The sequence below is a fragment of the Papaver somniferum genome, unplaced genomic scaffold (genome assembly GCF_003573695.1).
Source record: "Papaver somniferum cultivar HN1 unplaced genomic scaffold, ASM357369v1 unplaced-scaffold_150, whole genome shotgun sequence".
NCBI classification, from domain to species: Eukaryota; Viridiplantae; Streptophyta; class Magnoliopsida; order Ranunculales; family Papaveraceae; genus Papaver; species Papaver somniferum.
In genome coordinates this window covers 2822866-2844844 of record NW_020624377.1, presented here as the reverse complement: position 1 = coordinate 2844844, position 21979 = coordinate 2822866, and the positions used below count along the sequence as shown (strand labels likewise).

The 21979-nt window shown below is 35.2% G+C and overlaps 1 protein-coding gene across 1 annotated transcript; it reads right to left on the bottom strand.

Annotated features, from left to right (window-relative positions):
- Window positions 1-484: 484 nt before the first annotated feature.
- On the bottom strand, window positions 485-3613 carry LOC113336029 (protein INVOLVED IN DE NOVO 2-like). The gene is made up of 8 exons (XM_026582028.1): window positions 3481-3613; window positions 2655-3425; window positions 2393-2553; window positions 2005-2094; window positions 1608-1886; window positions 1148-1360; window positions 839-957; window positions 485-530 (listed from the first exon to the last, which is right to left on the bottom strand). The coding sequence occupies exons 1-8, from the start codon at window positions 3611-3613 to the stop codon at window positions 485-487; spliced, it is 1812 nt and encodes a 603-aa protein (XP_026437813.1).
- Between the last annotated feature and the right edge of the window lie 18366 nt (window positions 3614-21979).

The window sequence follows — 21979 nt, the reverse complement described above, 5'->3', positions numbered from 1 at the left end:
TAAGCATCGAAGTTAATCCAATTTTCAACAGTGTGCATTCATAAACTCTTCTTGACAAAGTTTCCAACTTACCGTTAACAGCCCGTTTTAGAAAGAAAAAAATCTCCAATTAAAAAACAATAAGCCGATACAACATTTACACGATTTTCGATTGTTCTTGATTTCAACCACTCTTTGCTTTGGAATCTAAAAATACTTCGGAAAATTGGAGTGATTCAATAATCTGGGTTCTATTTTGTAGGCTCAAAATTTTAACTTCTTGTTGAAATCATACATTTTCTTAGAACGGATAACAAGATGTATTAAAGGTCTAGCTAGCCAAACTTAACTGCAGAGAGTTGAAATTAAACTTTTTTTTCCGGTCAGCCACAGGAGTCGGGACAAATGAGTCATCAGGCAGCACATTTTTTGGGACATATTGTCCACCAAAAGGGATCACAGGAGATAACAAAGAAAAGTGACAGTGGTGGTACTGGTTACTAAGTTACAGATCCAAATTAGATACGGCGTTACCACAGTCTACAAATAATCTGCATATAAAAGAAACCACAACAATCATGTTTAAGAACAGTTCAGAACACAAAACAAGGACTTACTAATATACAGAACTCAAGTAATCACCATAACTGAGATGTTCAACCTTGGTAATGAAAATAATAAAAAAAGAAGATAAAAGCACAAAAAGAAAAGTTACGACTGATGTGCATATGCAAAGCAATGCCTGTCTTTTTATAACTTTTACTTCTTTGGCTTGTATTCGCTTAATGTTTGGATGATTCCCTCCTTCAATGTAGCTTTTCTTCCCTCTACGAAATTCCAGATCACGGGGGTTATGTACCTTCCACTCGGATTGTGTTCGTCCAACTCCATTAGTGCAGTTGCTACAGCTTTGACTGCCTTGGCACCCATGGTTTTCTTCAGACAAATCAACTTTTCATCCTTATCGTTTACTATTGTCTACAACAGTTCATTTTTGGTGATTAAGTAAAAGCGAACTAAGAAATAAGCAAACTATGGATTTCTTCTCGAATATCAATGCACTGAATATGAATTTATAAGCAGCTTATGAGAATATTAAAGCTGGTTGAAAAGTGCAATGAGCAACATGTTGTGGAAAAAGTTTGAGAGAGAGCGAGAGAGGGTATACCTTACGCGAATCTTCCCCAGCCTTGACAGTTACATAGGGAAACCAATTTGAGTCTCCAATGATTTTTTGCCATACAGTGCAAAGTTTAGAAGCCTTCAGGTCTGCTTCTTCGCTACTATACTTTCTCATGAATGCATCCTGGAAAGGTTTAGGATCAAGTTCCCCCATTCTCTTAACTCCAATAGCACCACCATTACCAATTTCGTACAGTTCCTAGAATCAAAGAATAATTCACTGTTAGGAAGCAATAAATAGAATGCCATTCCAAGCTAAAATATAAATTACATTCAGCAGCAAGGAAATGTGGTTGCAGTTTTATCTAACCCTTGCTATATTACCCTGATCCACCTTTTATGCATGGTAAAAAAATTGCTTGTCAGCAAACGTAGCTAGAGGGATGGAAATTGTGCCAAGTGACTAGAGGTTATAAAGAGAGGAGAACATAAGAGAGAAAGCTCACCTCGATTAGTACTTTTCGAGCTTCCTGCAGCTCATCATTGCTTTGCCGTTCCTTGAGTAGTAGAGTCTGGTTCAGGTCTTCAAGGTATTCTAGTTCTTCTTTCTTGTCTTTCAGCTCTTCTACTATCTTCTTCAACTCCAAATCTTCATCAGCAGATGCCATGTGCGTTAAGGCTTTCATTTTCCCTGTCAACTGTTCCACCTCCAATACCAGTTTATCTTTGGCATCGAATTTCTTCTCCTCTTCAATTCTTTCTTTGAGGCGAGCCTCTTTCGCTCTCTGAGACCACAACAATCACAAACAGATGATCAATAATATGATTTCCACAACTAGATATCTAAACTAAACAGGTTACAGATGCTCGACTTATAGAGCAAACGTCTGAAACAGTTTATACCTTTTGCTCTTCAGCAATCCTTAACACATTTTGGTCCGATTTAGTTTGCTCCATTTCTGCCATTTCAAGGTTATTGTTTTTCACCGCATTCTGAAGACATAAGCAACAAAAATGTCAAGCAGTTTTGTTATACAAAGGCGCTGTCTCTATATTCATTACATGTAGGTAAACCACTCCCACGACGTGTAAAATACAAAATGAGGAAGTTATAATCTAACAGTTTTATGTATCTTCTTAAAAATAAAAATGGTGCAACTTAGCTAAGTGTTACAACTAGTTTACATTTCGGAAAGATATCTAGTTTAGCTCTTTCAAGCCAAGTGGAGGTTTCAACTTTCAACAAATACTTGTTATGCTAGCAGAAAGGAGACTAGTACGGAGATATTACCTTTCTAATCTCTTCGGCAAGTTTCTCCCTGTCACTTTCGTTTTGTGCCTTAACATTCTCCAACTCTTCTCTCTGCCTCTTGAGCTCCTGCCTTTGAGCTTCCAATTTTGCCTCAAGTTCTTCACGCACGTACGACATCTTCTCCAGAAGTTCCTTCTGATCTTGTTACATCTTTAATGTCTCTGAATAAATACAAAAAAAGCTTGGATTGGCATCTTTATCAAACAACAACAAAGTGTTCTAATTTAAACAGATTGCATACCTTCATTATATTTTTTATTTAGCTCATCATGTTGAGCCGCCAAGTTCTTGAGAGAGTAGCTGGTCTCATTGAATTTGAGCTGAACTTGTTCCAAGTTGTCATTCTTCTCATCCACCAAATGAACTAAATTTGTCACAAGTTGTTCGTTCTTCCTTACATATTCAGCTTGAACATCCTTAATAGTTTTCAAATCACTATTCCTCAAGTTTTTCCCTAAAAGACAATTCGAATAATAATCATCCTCCTTGGCAACCCATCCATACATACCTCCCAATCCACATTTATCCAAACAATAGTGTCTTTTCCCATGCCCAAAGCCATTAAAAACACTCTCAAAAGACATTGCATCACATAAACCGGACCAATCGCTCGTAAAATCCACAATTGCCTTACCGGTATTCCCATAATCAGGATCCCACAAACTATGTACCTTGACAGGATTAAACCCATCTTTTTTCAATTGCTCTTTAATCCGAGTCGCACTCGGCGCAACATATCTCCCATCTTTGAACTCTCTTTCAAGATTCACAAGAACACATTTCCATGGGTATACAAATTTCTTCGCCCCCACTGCAGTAGATGAACCAGCATCCAGAATTTGCCCCTCCTCCATAGAAACCTCCCCAGCTGGTGCACAATCATTCTCCAGATACATGGCTAAAGCTAAATGTTTGGATTTTTCTCGTAATTTCTTAAGTGAAGATCCCTTTTTACCAGCGCCCTTAGCATGTTGAACTAGATGTTTACATTCATACTCTTGTTTCTTTTTACCTAAGCAGAAAGGACATCTAAACTTATCATCAGGAAATTTTAACAGTAAACTCACCATTTTTAAGCTTTTGATAGATTTTTTCTTCATATTCTTCCATCTCAGATTCACTTATGTATGAATCTTCTTCTGCGGATGAGTAAATCTCATCTAATTTCCTCTTTTCAGAAGAACCCATTTCTTCAGACATCGATCTGATCTCTGATTGGTTATGATCTCTCAATTTCATTAATTCGTTCCAAAATTGATGAACTCCCAATGTCTCTCTCTGTGTGTCTCTAATGGGTTTCAAGATGGAAGTTTTATAGGTCAAAACGCTAGGTCTTTCCCTGGAACCCAAATGTTTCTATTAATGGAGAAACATCACCTCTGCTCCTCACTCTCACTCTAGTCGTTCAAGTTTCTTTTTTTGGGAAATGAAAAGACTCATTCGTTGACCAGTTCAACGAAACATCTCCCGCCAGCTTTTTTAAAATACCCATTAACCCTTGGCCCTCCCCTCTGCAGCACACCGTCCATTTTAGTTTAGGTTGGTTATTTTTATAAATGTAATAGCATTGGTAGATGGCGAAAAAACGGTTCAGTACAAAAACGCGTTCAAAAATACGGTTTAATCCATTCCGAGTTAATTAGGTACAATTTAGTTCAAAAATTATTTAAAATATAGAAAATACACATACAACCTCATGATTTACAATTTAGTCCAAATATTTACAGTTTAATCCAGAGTGACTCATGATGATGTCAGCAGTTTTAAATAATATAAAATAAACTAAAAACAATTTATCTTTCGAACCGTTTGTCCAAAATTCGCAAACTTTATATATTCGAAAAGCTCTTTCTGAGAGCTACAAAAAGAATACACATATGACTATAATTCTCATTTTTAAAAAAAACTTAGTTTACATTGGTGTAGAAATATATACACATACAAAAATAACACTATCCATATTAAATAAACATAACATGGAAACTCAAATGGATTTAAACCATCACCTCTGCAAACTTTGGCGCTCTACCATTTTGAGCTTATGAGTGACATAAGTAATTGCTAAGCAAGTAACTTACCAAGTGCAAATAACCTTGTGATAGTTGCCTCAAACATATCGGTGTCTTCCAATGATATTCCACCAGATGGAATAGACCGATGGTCATTCAGTGACATTGCGAGTGATCGCTCTAGCAATGCAGTGTCATCATCCTGTTACCATATTCAGAAGAAAAACAAGAAAAATGTTAGATACATATCAACATTCTGTCATAGTAAATTAAGCAGAAAATCTGCAGGCAACAGTTGTGCAAATTTCCAAGGATCAAAAATAACCTAGAGGAACCTGTGTGTCCTACATCAAGATTTTTGTGACAAGACAAAAAAGATTGTCCAAAACGATATGAATATACAACAGTGGATGCTAGAGAGTGCATGGAGAAATACAGTTAAATCAGTGCCGGATACAGCAAGAAGCACCGCAAGAACGACTTTACGTGGTGTTTCCTAAAATTTTGAAGAAACTAAACTCTAAGCTACTCTAACAAGACATGGCAGTTCCAACTATAATCATGGAGATGTGGACCTCAAGGATATAATATCTTCATTTTTGAATATCATGTAATTCACATTCACAATAAGAAAATCAGATGATACAAATATCAAAAGCATGAGACCTGCCATCAAATCGCCTGTATTAGCTCCATCAGACATAATGCCAGCTTTTTCAGTCATAGTCGTATCATATGAATTTGACGCATGTCCACCTCCTTTTTCTTCTGCAGCCCTTGCCGCAGCATCCTGTCTTACCCTCTCTTCCTCCATTGAAGCTCTACGAGCAAGAGAAAGGTGTACAAGCATATACACCTGGTACAACAAGCACGAAAAAAAGAAGTGCACTTTTATATGCATCCATATAACTAGTGTACAAGAAAATACACCGGTTAATTCTTACGTAATTTTAAGAATATATGCTTACCAATACTTTTGTTGAATGATCTTTTTTGTTGTATATCTGACCGAGATTCGAGAGGTTGTTGGCAATTTGAGTTACATCCATTAATGGAAGTTCCTGTGGTCAAATGGAAACAACATTTATAAAGCTACAGTAGATATGATTATTTGGCTGGATTGATACATTAGCAAGCCTGTGTTTATTATGTTGGTCAGATCTAGTTCCTCAACTACTTTGGATTTTAGTTTAACTTACTCATGCACTTGGCCTTGATTCTACAATCTCTACGTTGTTATAGTGGAAAGATGCTTGAATTGCTGCTTGCTGGAGAAGTATTGATACAATTGACAGTATTGGAGCAATCAGACAGCCCTAACATTTCTGTCGTAACCGACATTCAGTTAATCATGGCATCACTGATTCGTCATCCAAAAAACGAAGAAAGATTGTTCATTAAAACTTGATTAAGAGTCCTAAAATGGGCTACTATGTACACATGTAATTTCTGTCACATGTGTATGACAATGTACACTTATATTATAGGTGTATAAATATGTATACATGTAATTCCGGAATAATTTTAATAAGGTATCATGATCAATAAAGTATATGTAATCATCTCACTAACCTATAGTGCCACTTCATTTTAATGCCAGAAATCAACATACTTTATTAAGTGCATTGGTGATTGGGGTTGTAAGGTACACATCTTCTAACGTCACACGTTTAATTTAAATATATCACATGTAAAATTTCTATACTAAGTGAACACATCTTCGTATGTTACAACTTGAACCAGTTTATCGACACGTAAGGTTAAAACCAAGAAGAAATATAGGTGAAGATCACTAACCGAGTACTGTGAAACCGGAAACTCTATTCGGAATTTCCTTGAACAGCTCAAAGGAAGCACCTTTAATCTGCTTGAACTCTGCGAACAATACAATGGTCAAAATTCAGTTTGGAGATCGAATTTCAAAGCTTACTTTTACTGATAAAAAATCCAACACCTGTACACATTAGTGCTTTCCCTAATTTTGGGTTTGTATACATAAAATATAGCTCTGCAAGTGCACAAGTGTACAACTATGTACACCTAAATAATCAATATATGGACAACTATGTACACCTAAATAACATAACATGTGTGTACAATTATGTACACTATCATATGCTCGTTCATGTTGTGCCTAATAATGGGAAGTTAAGATTCAGCCATTCTTAACTAAAAAGTGAAAAAAGAAAATTTATATCAGACAGAGTGAGCATGTATTGCCTTCATCTGGGTCCTTCTGTTCTGAAACCAGAATTAGTCTGGCGAGGTTCGAGACCTAAATCTCTACTTTGTTTCTCATATGGATGAGGACAATCCTTAAAAATACTAGACACCAAAATAACAAAAACTCTACGATGATGTCTACAAGTCACCACCACATATGAGCATTGTTACTAGTACAATGAGTAATAATATCCAAGTGAATCAGTCTTCTCGACTCGAGAGCGAGATGGATGAGTTGCAAATTAAGAATATTCAGATTACGATATTGATACAATGAACTACAACCAAAAAAACCTAAGTCTCAAGCTACATACACAATCCCAGTGACGTGAAAGTATGGAACGTACGTCCAAGTTATCAATGAAGTTGAAATCTAGAGGAAATAAAACTTGACCTTTGATTGCATTTTGCATGAAGAATCAAAATAAAATATCCAATCCAAGAATAACATGTGCACTCATTAACAACCAATATGTGTATAGTTATATGCACATTAACGATCAAAGGGTGTACAACTATGTGCACATTAAAAACCAACATGTGTACAATTATGTACACATTAAAAATCAACATGCGTACAACTACGTGCACTGTGCACATTAACAATTCGATAACAAAATGTGAAAAACTTGTAAGGCGAGTGTTCAAAGTATCGCATAGTTTTCAAGGATCACCACTTTTGGAATCAAGCATAAAAGCTTATGGAGTAATTTTTTCAACATATGCACCAGTTTGTACACCCTAGTATTTATCCAAATGTAAGCTTATGTAATCAAATTTTTTTAACACGTTCACCAGTTTGTACACCCTAGTTTACAACACAAGAAATTATAAGAGAAGCAACTAAACGTTTTGTACCACGATCAAAGGGTTATAAAATAAAAAACATCAGGTGAATAACCGAGCATTGTCGACCAAAAATGAACTACAATCTGCACTGACAACAAATTTCATATGATTACGATGGGTTTTTATACATGATGCATGTCACCGCCTACAAAATTCATTTTTAGTACATAATGCGTTGAAAATTTCATTGACATGACATTTTAAGTACAAAAGGGCGAGTAGAATTCATCTTTCTTCACCGAAGAGAGCTGTCTACTTATTATCTATCGAAATGTTAACTAGGTATTCAAATAGTTACTTACCAATTTGGAGTTTGACTTGGGTTTGTTGCTGCTGAGATTCTATACTGAAGACTTTTCCTTCACATGTTTCTTTGCATTTCCAGTCACAACTTGAAAGATGGTTGGGAGATTATTCATCATACATACTAAATAAACGTTTCCTGATCACAAATACCAGCAAACGACTTTTTTGAGTTGACATGAAAGATTGTAAGGCATTATTATGAGAAACAAAAGAAAGAAAAGGTATTGTTAACGCAAGGAAACATCATACTGACATGACATCACCCCTACTAAGATGATCCACATAACCATGAATATTACATAATTTATCTTTGTTTTGTTTGCTCATAATTTAATAACATTAAAAACTATACTAAAGAAAGATAAGGAAGACAATTCAAACAGTACTGACAGCATTCATTATATACTTTTGTGGCAATTTTTCATTATGCACATGCCTGGTATTAACAAAAAACATGTTTACATATAGTTGGTGGAAATAAAAAGCATTACGTGTTTCACCCAATGCATATGCCTACTAACTGATGATATATCCCCATAAGGCCACACCATGACCCTACATGCACCAAAATTAATGAACGTATAGGACCATTATTTAGTGCCAGGTCATGTGTTTCCATAGAAAATATCGTGTATTCCACTTAATGGACCCTCTAATGAGAATCTAACAGCCAGTGTAAGAGCTAGAAAGTTTTGATGGTCCAGTTCATACTCTAGAAGATTTGGTCTACCATTTCTCTGTGAAAATCTTATCATCTTTTGTAGCAGTTGGAAAATGTTTGGGAAAAAAATTACCTGTTATTTTTGCTTCTCCTTAGCCAATGATTCATCATCCTCAACCAAGGGTGATTCAGTAGTACCCAATTTGGAAACTCTGCTTTTTTCCTAATCAAACACATCAATCAATAAATTCACAAATAAATGTCAGTATCTTTCCCAAATTGATACCAAAATCCATGATCTACTTTCTTCAAAGCCAATACCATGTAGCAAAGGAACAAAAATTTATTATTGTCTTAATAAAATTGTGAATATGGACGACAGTTCAGACCAAAACCATAAATAATCTCTAATAACAGAGATAGATTCTTTAGAAATACGACCATTGTAGTATTTCAAACAAGTAACAACTAACAAACTCAAAAATGAAACCCTAGATTGACGCTTTGAAATTAATTTTGAGCATCTAGATGGGGATGAAAAAGACAAGAAATAAAAGTAAGAATAAACTGAAACCCTTACCTTCTGATTTGAGAGATGGAGATGGAGATGGAGATGGAGATGAAGATAATCGATGAAATTTTCATCAAAAACGAAAAGAGAAAATGAAGATATCTTTAGTTTTTCTTTCATCGAAGATTCGCCGTTTGAGAAGAGGAAGAGAGAAGCTAAATGAATGAGTACTCGAGGTTTTCATAGGAAGGTTATACTTGTCGCTAGAAAAATTCAATTGGGACTGAATCGTAAAAGAAAGGACTAACCCATTCTGGATTCGGTAAATTTGGACTTCCGAGTACGAGGCTTTAGATGACAGGACTAGACTGTCCAATTCCCACTAAAAATGGGACTAAACATCAATTTCTACTTGCTAGATAGATGGCCTACACCCTCGATATATTATAACTGACCAATGTGAGACTTAAGGTTGAGCATTTGGAATGGAATCCGCGGATTTGATCCAACCTACCATTTTCTTTCCGGGCGGGTTGTCCAACCCATACATTGATGGTTTGACACCGCGGGTGTATTTGTTGGGTGCATGTTGGCGTCGTCAGTAAATCCGTTGGACACTTATACTCCTTATATTAAGTTATACATTATTTGGAATTTTCGTAAAATATGAGACTAGTATAGAGTTTGCATTTGATCACTTTATGTTCATCTTATCTATTTGGTATTTATTGACATCCAAATTTTAGGGTTTTTTGGTATTTATTGACATCCAAATTTTAGGGCTTATTACAGGGGATTCTTTTTTGGAGTTGTTGTCCTTGTTACTTTGTTTTAGAATATGTTTGTGTGATGTTGTTTCTATATAGTATGTGCGGAAATTCGCATCCAATCCGTTCATTCGCACATCCAAGAGATGAAATGTTCAGTGGATATGTCACAATTGAAATATGTCATGTAATGGCAAGATGCGGATGATGTTAAAACTGGACCAATTCGTACCATGCTCACAACTATACTATTTATTTGGGAGATGCCTCATACGTCAGGCCTATGTTAGTTGCACAAATATGTATCTCTTTTGATGATTAGGTTTTCCCAATTGATAGATAATATGATTAGATATTATCACTTATTAAAATATGATAATTTCTAATGTAAATTCACTATTGAACGCTTCTTGTAATTTGGATGATGATTTCTGAAAATTCTATACAATTTCTCTTTGTTAGAGCATTGCTCGGTCGAACTTGCAAGCGTTCTTATCTCAAGCTTGTTTGTCAAGTTTAGTTGCCAAAACTATAAGTCTTGATTTGTAGTCTACTTATAGTTAAGTCTCGGACTAGGATAGAAAGTGTAGTTAAGCTCTAGACTCCACGGCGTTCATCATACAAAGACGAAGAACTTCTCAAGGAACTGGTGGAACTTCATCGACTAAAAGGTATCTGGAGACTTGAACTTATCTATCACTCAAAAGTATATCTACTCTATCTCTTTACAAGTGACGAAAGTCATGTTGATTATTTAAATATCTTGAAAACCGCTTTGATGAAAATAGTGCGTGAATAACCTCTATTTAACGTCCTCTAAGAATGTTTCAATGATTGAAATGACAGTTTAGAATATATAACCTTGAATGGATATAAACATTGTATGTGAACTTATACTTGTGTAAGTCCAAAATCCTTGAACCAAAGTATGCGTACTTTGCTGCTCATGATAACCAGAACTAAATTCCACGTACATGTACGTGTACTGCCCGAAGTTCACGTCCCGTGAATTTCTGCTTGAGTTTGTGAACTGAAAACAAACTCAATCCGGGTACTTAAGTATGCGTACCTGTATGCATACTTAAGTGAGTTATTTTTAAAAAACGGTTTATTCGTGAACTAAGACATATATAAACTAAGGAATGCATATTTCCAAACCGTGGCTATAATGTTTGTTAATCGATTCGAGTGAATCAAAATCGTTTTTATTTCGATAGTGTCTTATATACTTCTATGAGATCTAAGCAATTGAACAACTCTCTAACTAGTTCCTTTGAGTCATTTGAACTAGTTATGGTAAAGATGAATATGGTTTATATGAAAGTGCTTATATGGCTAACCATTTGGTTAACTACTGTTGAACCAACTAGGTGTACACGTTTAGGTACGGTTACACAAACCTAAATGAACGTGCATTTCATTTGTGTATAAAAAGCTAAGTTCGATCTAACGGTTGAAAGATATTAGCTTGAATCTAATCATGTTTTCATCTATAACGGTGAATATTGAATGATTTGTTGCCAGGTAACTTAGATTGCAAACCCTGATTTGGACTCTATATAAAGGAGAACTCTAGCAACTGGGAAACCTAATCCCAACACCTCCTGTGTGATACTAGTTGTATAAGCTAGAGTCGATTCTCCTTTAATCTTAGGTTTCTACCGAGACCATGTAGGTTAACGACTTGAAGACTTCATTGGGGTTGTAAACCAGACCCAACTATTTTCTTTGTAGTTGCGTGATATGATCTTGTTGTTTCTATCGTATTTGAGTATAATCGTAAGATTGACTTGAGATTAATTTCTCAGATAGGCAAGAAAAAAAGTAGTCACAAACATCTTCGTCTCATCGTTTGTGATTCCATAATGTCTTGTTTCGCTAGTCGATTAAGGTTATTACGAGGTGATTGATATTTCTAGGTTGTTCTTCGGGAATATGAGTCCAGTATATCAATTGGTTCATGTTCACCTTGATCTATCAAAAGATGGAACAAAGCTCGTAGGTATTTTGGTGGGAGATTGATTTATCTATTCCTGTAGACTTTTCTGTGTGATATATATTTGTTTATTAAAGTCTTCGACTTTGGGTCGTAGCAACTCTTAGTTGTGGGTGAGATCATCTAAGGGAATCAAGTGTGTAGTAACCTGATGGGATTAGAGACATAAGGATCACAAATGTACCTTGGATCAGTGTGATATTGCTTGGGGTTCAACTACAGCCCAGACCGAAGTTAGTTTATAGTAGGCTAGAGTCTGTAGCGGCTTAATACAGTGTGTGTTCAATCTGGACTAGGTCTCGAGGTTTTTCTGTATTTGCAGATTCCTCATTAAAAAAACTTCTAGTGTCTGTGCTATTTCTTTTCCGCATTATATTTTGTTATATAATTGAAATATCACAGGTTGTGCGTTGAATCGATCAATTTGTAAATCCAACCTTTGGTTGTTGATTGAAATTGATTTATCCTTGAACATTGGTCTTTGGTACCGTTCAAGTTAATTTATCTTGTATTCAATCAGGTTCGCAGATTTCTATTTGTTTGAGTAAGGATTGAATAGATAAATTAAGATATAACTCTTTGATATACTTTTTATTAAGATAGAATCTGACTGTCTAGTTGATTCTCTTAAAAGTATATTAGAGTTAGTCCATACAGATTGCTAAGAGAAATATTGGGTGAGGTTATTGTACCCCCACTTTTTCACTCTTTATCATATTTTGATTGATTTACCTAACTTTAATGATGTTAAGATGATTTGTGGTCTTAGTAAAAGTTGTAGATTCGTTTTTTAATCTTTTATTGTGAGTTGGATTGTTCAATTTCCGATTATGGTGAATTTACAGTGAATATTTTGGTAAATGATGTAATATGCCCAGTTTTTATTATTATAACTAGTGATGCCACATGTGAGATGCACATGCTTGAATTTTGCTCTTTGAACAATACCAAATTTGATAATTATGATATTTTTTCCGTAAAATAAAATTTAATATTCTTATTTGTACTCATTACATAGGTATTTCAAAGAGCTTTCCAAATATGTTAATTTCACAAAAATCCGATGTATATTTCGAAAGATGTCAAGCTTTAAAAAAAAATTGATGTATGTTTATAACACTACGGGAAAAATATACATCTACAACTGGAGATTTACAACACTTCGCTATACATCGTAGAAAGTCCTATGTTTTACAACTGGTTTCAAAGGAAGAGTTGTAGTATATCATCACTACCAACTCTTAGGAATAAGGGGTTGCGCTAAGAAAACAAACGACAACTCCTTTAGCAAAACTGTTGTGACGACATTTAGGTATAACAACTTTGTTTCATAAGTGTAGTGACTTAGCCTATCACAATTCTCACAAGTGTTGTTGAAGAACACAAAAATATGATAATGAAAAATACGTTAGAGGGGAGATTCGAACATGAACCTAATGCATGGATGTCTAGCTCATCAACCATCCTTACAGTTCACAAGTTTAGTTTTTTTTTTTTTAATAGAAACGTATAACAACACTTATAAGTGTTGTTGAAGTTAAAATATAGAATGTGGGAAAAAATGAGGTTTGGGGGATTCGACGGCCAGGTTTCGATCTTGGATCCGGGTACACATACAATATGCAGAAATATGATTTTTTTAATGTTTCGTAGAATATCTCGAAGGAATCTTACCTGTAAATGGAATATTCTGATGGAATCTTATTTGTAGATTGGTGAATTCATCGTTCCTATAAAGTTTTCGACTTATAATAGTCCACTCGCGACCAACTATCGAGCTCAGAGCCTGGTTCAGTGTCTAATTTGTAGTGTGTTTAAGGTTTCGGAGAATATTCCGATGAAATCTTACTTGTAGATGGGTGGATTCATCGTTCTTACGCAGTTTCCGACTTATTGTAGTCTACTCGCGGCCAGATTTTGAGCTCGTAGCCAGGTTCAATGTCGAAGTTAACAAATTTGTGGTGTGTTTAAGGTTTCGGAGAATATTCCGATGGAATCTTAGTTGTAGATGAATGAATTCATCGTTCTTAGGAATTTCAAACCGACATTGAGCTTTAAATTTATTGATTCGATGATGTATCATGCTAAGTTTGAAGTCAGAACTCTCCCAGAGCTTCATGATTCATAGTTTCTATGTCGTTATACCATATTTGAAGTTCGAATCGACTCTGAGATTCATATTTATCGATTTCGATGATGTATCATGCCAAGTTTGAAGTTAGAACCCTCTTGAAGCTTCATGATTCATAGTTTGTTTGTCGTTATACCGAATTTGAAGTTCGAATCGACATTGAGATTCATATTTATCGATTTCGATGATGTATCATGCTAAGTTTGAAGTCAGAACCCTCCCAGAGCTTCTTGGTTCATATTTTCTATGTCGTTATACCATATTTGAAGTTCGAATCGACTCTGAGATTCATATTTATCGATTTCGATGATGTATCATGCCAAGTTTGAAGTTAGAACCCTCCTGAAGCTTCATGATTCATAGTTTGTTTGTCGTTATACCGAATTTGAAGTTCGAATCGACATTGAGATTCATATTTATCGATTTCGATGATGTATCATGCTAAGTTTGAAGTCAGAACCCTCCCAGAGCTTCTTGGTTCATATTTTCTATGTCGTTATACCATATTTGAAGTTCGAATCGACTTTGAGCTTCATATTTATCGATTTCGATGATATATCATGCTACGTTTGAAGTCAGAACTCTCCCGGAGCTTCATGATTCATAGTTTCTATGTCGTTATACCATATTTTAAGTTTAAATCGACTCTGAGATTTATATTTATTATCGATTTCGATGATGTATCATGCCAAGTTTGAAGTCAGAACCCTCTTGGAGATTCATGATTCATACTTTATTTGTCGTTATACCTAATTTCGAATCGATATTGAGATTCATATTTATCAATTTCGATGATGTATTATGCTAAGCTTGAAGTCAGAACCCTCCTGGAGATTCCCGATTCATAGTTTGTATGCCATTATGCCACATTTGAAGTTCGAGTCGACACTGAGCTTTATATTTATCAATTTCGATGATGTATCTTGCTAACCCTAGTTAAAATAAACCGAAAGCAAAAAAATAAAGCACAAATCGAAATCACAAAAAAAGAACAAAAAAACACACAAAGAGCTTCATACTTATCGATTTCAATGGTGTATCCTGAGAACCCGAGTCTTCCGGTGTGAACTAAAGCTACTTCATGACATGTATGGATAGTCGAAATTACTTCACAACTTATGTGACTAGTCGAAATTCAATCCGGAAGCACATAGAGAAAGCACAAAGAAACACACAAAGAAAACACACTTTCCTTGATCCGTATGACAGTCTCAAATCAAATCTCCACCGTCCAAAGATATCCCTAATCCGTATGACCATATTTAAATCAAATCTTGGCCGTTTAAAGATAGGTATATAGAAGATCAAAAGAAAATTTCTCACAGTTTCTTCATTTTCCTCTCTTATCTTCGTCTCTAACCTTATCTTCCGCCTCCCTTGCAAAAGAAAACCCTAACTCACCACAGAATCTATTTCTCGATCACTCTCTTATGTAAAAAAACTTACGGAAGTTGTAGATCGGTTCTTTCAAATTGCAATGGCTTCTTTGAAACTCATTTTCTCTTCTTATTCTCTCTTCTTCTTTCTTCTTTTTCGTTCTTCTTCTCTGCTCTTCTTCAGTTGAAAATCGAGAGGTGAAATTGAGGTATGGATTGAGGAAATTTAAATCGTGAGGATGTATAAAAGAAGAAGGAGTTGGTGTTTCTGCTAATTATGAAGAAGAAGATTGAGTCCTGTTATGAATCGAGAACTAGGGTTTTCTTAGTGAATCGTTAATTGAGTTAGAAATGGAGAAATTAAAGATGGGTTTTGTTCATATTGAAGATTCGAACACGAATTTCTGAAGATTTGTCACCATGGGTGCCTTAACTATCCATATCTGTAAGCATCGTAACGATTATCTTAACTTAAATTATGCGGTAAATTATTTTCAATCTCCAAGTTCTGTTATTGATTTTTGTGTTTTTTTTAGTTTCTCAGGAACCCTAGTTCCCAATTTTGTTTTGTAACTCTTAGTTCCTTCTAATTTTGTTTTGAATGGTCTTCCTTTTTAGCTATTTGAGGTCTAATTGCGGTCTATTTTAGATTTCTTCTGTCTTCTAAGCTCTCTATTTTGAATCTGACTTGATTCTTATTTCCTTTACATCAGGACGGAGGAAGGCTTAAAGTCTAACTTTCGGAAGGACTCTCTGAGGATTGCAGCTTAGATGTACAACCTGTAATTAAGTACAGACAAAATGGCGTTATCTTTTAACACATGGAAGTAGAGAGAACTCAATCACTCATTCAGGTATATACTGACAATAAAAAGTAGCTTCAATTTACAAATCTGTTGTATTTCTGATGTGTTGGTATGATTTTAATGGTGGAGGGGTATTTTGGGTGTGAGAAGGTATTGACTGTTTGATCTGGGTTGATACAGAACACCACCAAGCTGGTTGGAGATTTCTTCTCCTGAGGTTGCTGTTGGAATCCACAAAGACAATATTGATCCTGTTCTAAAACATATCATCTTATGTCACGGAGTTGGTTTGCCCATGCTTCTCCTACTCTTTTCAATGCAAGGACACCAAGGCCTCAAGTATGTTATGTTTTTTCTTTGTTTGTTATTTTGATATTAGGATTAATTTTCTGACTAATTGAGGTTTTGTTGGAATTTGTAGTTGAGTAGAGGCTTCCATGTGTGCATGATAGAGGACAATATTGAAGGAATATACGACACTTTGAAGGAGTGTGCTGTTATTAGTAAATCTGCTGGAGGAATTGGAGTTTCTGTACACAACATCGATGCCACTAGTCTTGTAAGTGGTTTTGTCTTTTGATTTAGGGTTTTTGTTGCTGTTCATGATAAATTGGTTGTTTTATTGTGTAAATTTAAATTTGTTGTTGTCATGATTTGCGGAGTGTAAATTGCTCGTGTCAGTTTATTTTCCCTTGATGACATAGATCTCAGTCCTGGAACTGAAAAGTAGTAGTATTGGTGGGAGGTTGGAAATTCAATGGTTTTTGGGAAAAATCATATAGGGCTTCAACCTTAATCTTATCGAGCTTGAACCTTGTGAGAGAGAAAAGTTTGTTGGATTTGTGGAGAGAATATGAATTAACGATGTGAAATTTCTTCTACTTGCATAGCTTTGAAGGATCTTTCTCTGGATGGAACACTGGCTCCTCAAATTTGTAATCTTTTGTACACGAAGTTGATGTAAGCATCTGTGAGCACTAGCCTAGTTTCTTTAGTTATATTAACCCACTTGTGCAAGGATGTTAACTGAGCTTTTCCCACTGCGCAACAACTCATTCTCTGGAACCAAACCCTATAGCAATTAAAGAATTTGGACCCGGGTTCAACAATTTCGATGGACCTATTCCATCCAACCTTAGCGATAAATTGTCCCTTGTCATCCTTTGAGTATAAGCTATTGGATCTGATGTTTTATTATGCTCTTCTTGCTTTGACAAGCTAGATGTGCTCCGCATTAACTGCTTACAGAGTGCTGATTCTCAACAACTTATTAATTTCCTCTGTGAGTGTTGATTCTGTATATGTTTTTCTGCTTCCCGGGCTACGCAAATCAGATAGTGTCACTGGGTAGGAGAAAGTTCAGCACATATTTTCAGACTGCTAAAGGCGTTGATGTTCTTTGGATTTATAGTGACGGTTAGCATCCTCTTTATGTTTGTGAATCTTAAAGTTGGTGACATCTTTGCGAGCAAAGAGCACAACAGCTGATCCAAATGGTACCCCTTTTCTTCTCTTATTGACATGAGAAACAAACCACACAGATAGATAAAGTTATAGTTAATGATTTTCTGATACCAAATTGTGTAAGAAACCTATATGGCCTTTTTATTTGTTGTTGTGAAATTTTAACTGCTGTTTTACTAGAAATTCAATCGTGGTATATGATGCAGCATTGATTGATGAATGGAGAATACACAAGAAGCAAGTTATGGCTTCATGACCTTGCTGGAAGTGAGAGATTAGCCAAGCCAGACGTTTAAGGAGATCCGCTGAAAGAAACTCAAATTATTAACAGATCCTTATCTGTACTGGGAGGTGTGATAGCAGCGCTGGCGACCAAAATCCCACATATTCCTTTCAGGTCATCTTTTATGAGGATATCTGATGAAAATACAAATTTAATATTGTTAATTTTGCTTGTTTGATATGATTATAATTTTCTACTTAATGCCAAACTAACATTCTGATTTTTGAATATTCCCAATTTGTGCAGGAATTCAAAGCTCACTCACTTGCTCAAAGATTCTCTAGGTATTTTTCATTCTTCCCTAATTAATTTTGAAGTTATTGAAACTGGACTGAGGATTGAGTTTCTCTATTGCTTATATTGCATATGCCATAATAATTACCACTCCAACTAATCACATCAGCAATAACATCCCATGGAAAATTTTCGGCCATCCTTTGACTTTATAAGATCCCATGGAAATTTTGTCATGGGAACAAAAACAAATCAACAATCGCTGCTACGAAATGAACAACCAATTTTCTTAACCATTAGGACCATAATGTAGCTTACAATTCCAAAGTGGTAGTCCGTGGCAGCCCGCTCTATCAATATGTAGTTTTTCCATTTTTGTTATTACTTCATCTTGTTTCAGGTTCAAGTTGTTGCATGGAATTCACATCTGCCTAATTATTTTCTTAGTGTGTTTACATGACTCTTGCTATGTGAGCATTCCCACATAGCAGAAAACTGTAAATACAGTTGCAACAACCTAGTATCACTGATCTGAAAGCCTAACAAATGCAAATATGTGGGAACCTAGGATATCTTTGATGAAAAACTTAATGCTTGCAGAAACTTCAGTCTGATTTTTCAGTCTCTCATATGTGGTTCAAACTTTGAATTGTAGGGTGACAATTGCTTTTCAATAAAGCAACAACTTGTAACATACAGAAGCAGCTGTAAACTGGAGAATGTGGACCAAGTTGAAGAAAATCTCTTGCCATGAGTCTCGAGTCCAACCAACCATTAGGGGTGTAAATAATACCCGAAAATACTCGGCCTGCCTATATCCGTCCGAGCCCGCTTGTACCCGAAGTAGCCCAAAGCCTGTTATGACCCGTCATGGACCACCCGGCCTGGCCTGAATTAATTTATTGGGCGGTCTCGGGCTTTGCGATTAATTATGATGCCCGGCCTGATACCCGGCCTGGTGCCCGGCCTGAAAGCCTTCTATGTGCCATTAATCATTTAATATCCTCTTAAAAAGACTTAAAAGTTACAATTTTATAATTGTCAATTTTGTGTCAAGAAAAATAAAATATATAATTGTTTTTTTACTTATAATTAACCTTTTCAAAACATTAATGGTAATATATTTTCTTATTAGAAAGTTTATTGTACTCTAATTAATTATTTATTATAGGCTAAATTTAAAATTTTGTCAGTGTAATTTAAATATAAAATAATACTATCACTTACGATATGCGATGTTGGAAAGGAAAGGATATTGTATTTAATACCGTTCATTTGAAAATTTAAACTTAAAAAAAAAAATTCAAAATAGTGGTCTGTCCGGCCCGATCTGGCCTGCCCGTATAAAAAGCGGGCTTTGGGCGGTCTTTGGGTAGAAAATTATCTACTTGTGCCCGGCCTGTCCGGCCTGAATTTGTTTACGGGCTCACAAATATTAAGCCTGGCCTGCCCGGCCTGTCTTAGTTTTTGGGTCGGGCGGCCCGGCCTGCCCGAATTTACACCCCTACCAACCATCTTCAGCATCAGTTTTCAATAGCTGGTTGTATATGAATGAATAGTTACTCTTTTGTACTTTAATCAGCACCTAGTTGTTCCATCTATGGAATAAATTTGCGCACGTACGATTTATATGATATTTTTAGTCATGTTCAAAGAATCTATCATTTTATTTTCTTTCGTTGCGCAACACACTTTCATACAAGGTGATTTGAAGTTAGCTAGGTAATGCAATTGGAGTGGTAGGTTAACTTGAATGAATGTAAATGTGCTACACTGGCATGTTAATGTGAATGTGAAATACTTTCGGCAATTCATGCAATTCGGTTTCAGCTATAATTTTTTTTTTCAAAATAGTTTTATGCACACAACTTCTAATAAGAGTTGTATTCCATATTTCAACTACACATACCAAAGGTTGTGAAAAATGTCTTTACGACATAACCAGGTGTTGTCCAAGATAGTTCGACATTTCATACAAGTGTTGTGCAAATATTATTCATAATACTGGTAATTGTTGTTGTATATGTTTCTACGATATACTACTTATGTTGTCCACGATTGTTCTACAATATAAGCAAGAGTTGTGTTAGGTTATAAAAAAAATCGAAGGAGAATCACAACATTGACAAACTATTGTCGAACCATGAATCACATCACCCTTTACAACACTTGTCATCCATTGTAGAAAAACTTGGACTTTCTACAATACCCCCGTTCCACAATGCATGGAATGGAGTTGTCGTAGGGGTACTGCAACTCTTATCTTGTGTCGTCAATGATGTTTTTTCCCGTAGTAACAATGGCATTTATGTGAATATGTGAATATATAACAGTGGTTTATATTTAAGCTCATATTAGTAATAACAAGGTCACACCAAACTATTTTGTCATTTTATGACCAACCAAAATAATTCTTTTCTTTATATTAGTATAAGATATAAAATCATTATGTTTTAATTTGGGTCATTAATTTACTGTGAATTTTGGACATGTTGTTGTTGACTGATTCAAGCATGCCCTTGTAAAATTTTAAGTCGATCGGATCAAGTTATCACCATGAAATCTATAACATAAAATTATGCAGTCAATGTGTTTGCTTAAATGCTTAAAAAATACTTGTTCTTTGTCTTATGTTTCCAAGCCATGATTTGCTTGTATTTTTTGTAAAAATGATTTACAAATTAGAAATGAGTTCATTTTTTACGGCTAGATGGAACATGGTTCCATGCTAACGACAAGTAATGACCCCTGAGATTTAAATGAGTAATGATCCCCAAGATTGTATAGGATAATGATCCCCTGATCTATTGATGGAGGTTGTCCATGCCGAGTTAAATGATAGGTGGGCGTAAGAACAAATGACATTCGTTGCACTGCAACCACGACAACCAAAATTTTTGCACTGCAATTTATACAATACATAAGTATGTCTAGGAATCATTTAGATTAATGTGTTTGCACTTAAATTTCTTAAAAGTCATAACATCTTATTATGTGTCCGTTTCACGATCACAATCAAATAGCTACACTGTGTGCATGTTTCTTGTAACTCATCAAATATCAATACTCAAATTTCTCTAAGCAAAGTGTTTATATAATCCAAACTAGCATCTTTATCAAACGACATTAAGAAAACCTAACGACAATGAATTACATACTCATTATATTTTTTTATTTAACATATCACGATGAGTTAATTTGTACTTTAATTTCATAAAAATCACATTTTATTACGACTAGTTCAAACAAATGCAGGATTACAATCAAATATGTGCATGTTTTATGTAACTCACAAATTTCTCTATGCAAAGGGTTTTTATAAATCAAACTAGCATGCTTATCAAACAACATTAAAATCTTCTAATGATAACAAATTACATACCTTCGTTGTATTTTTTATTTAGCATATCATGTTAACCGACAAGTTCTTGAAAGAGTAGATGGTCTCATTGTATGGAAGCTTAACTTCTTCCAGATCCTTATTCTTCTCATTAACCAATTGAACCAAATTTGTAACAAGTTGCTTCTTTATCCTTTCATCTTCAGCTTCGATATCTTTAATTGTTTTCAAATATCCATTCTTAGACAAGTACTTCCTCATAACACCAACTGATTTATTATACTCATCTTCCCTCACAACCCATCTATACATACCTCCCAACCCACCTCTATCGAAACGATATTTCCCTTTCGCACGACCGGTCCTATTAAATTCACTCTCAAATGACATTGCATTACGAAAAACAGAACAATCTTTCATAAACTTGACAATCGCCTTACCAATACTACTCCCACGACCATCCCAAAGAATGTGTACCTTGACAGGATCAAACTTTGTCGACTGCTCTTTAATCTGGTTTCTACTATGTGAAACATACCGTCAATCTTTAAACTCCCTCTCAACATTCACTATAATACCTTTCCATGGGTACACAAATATATCCTCCTCC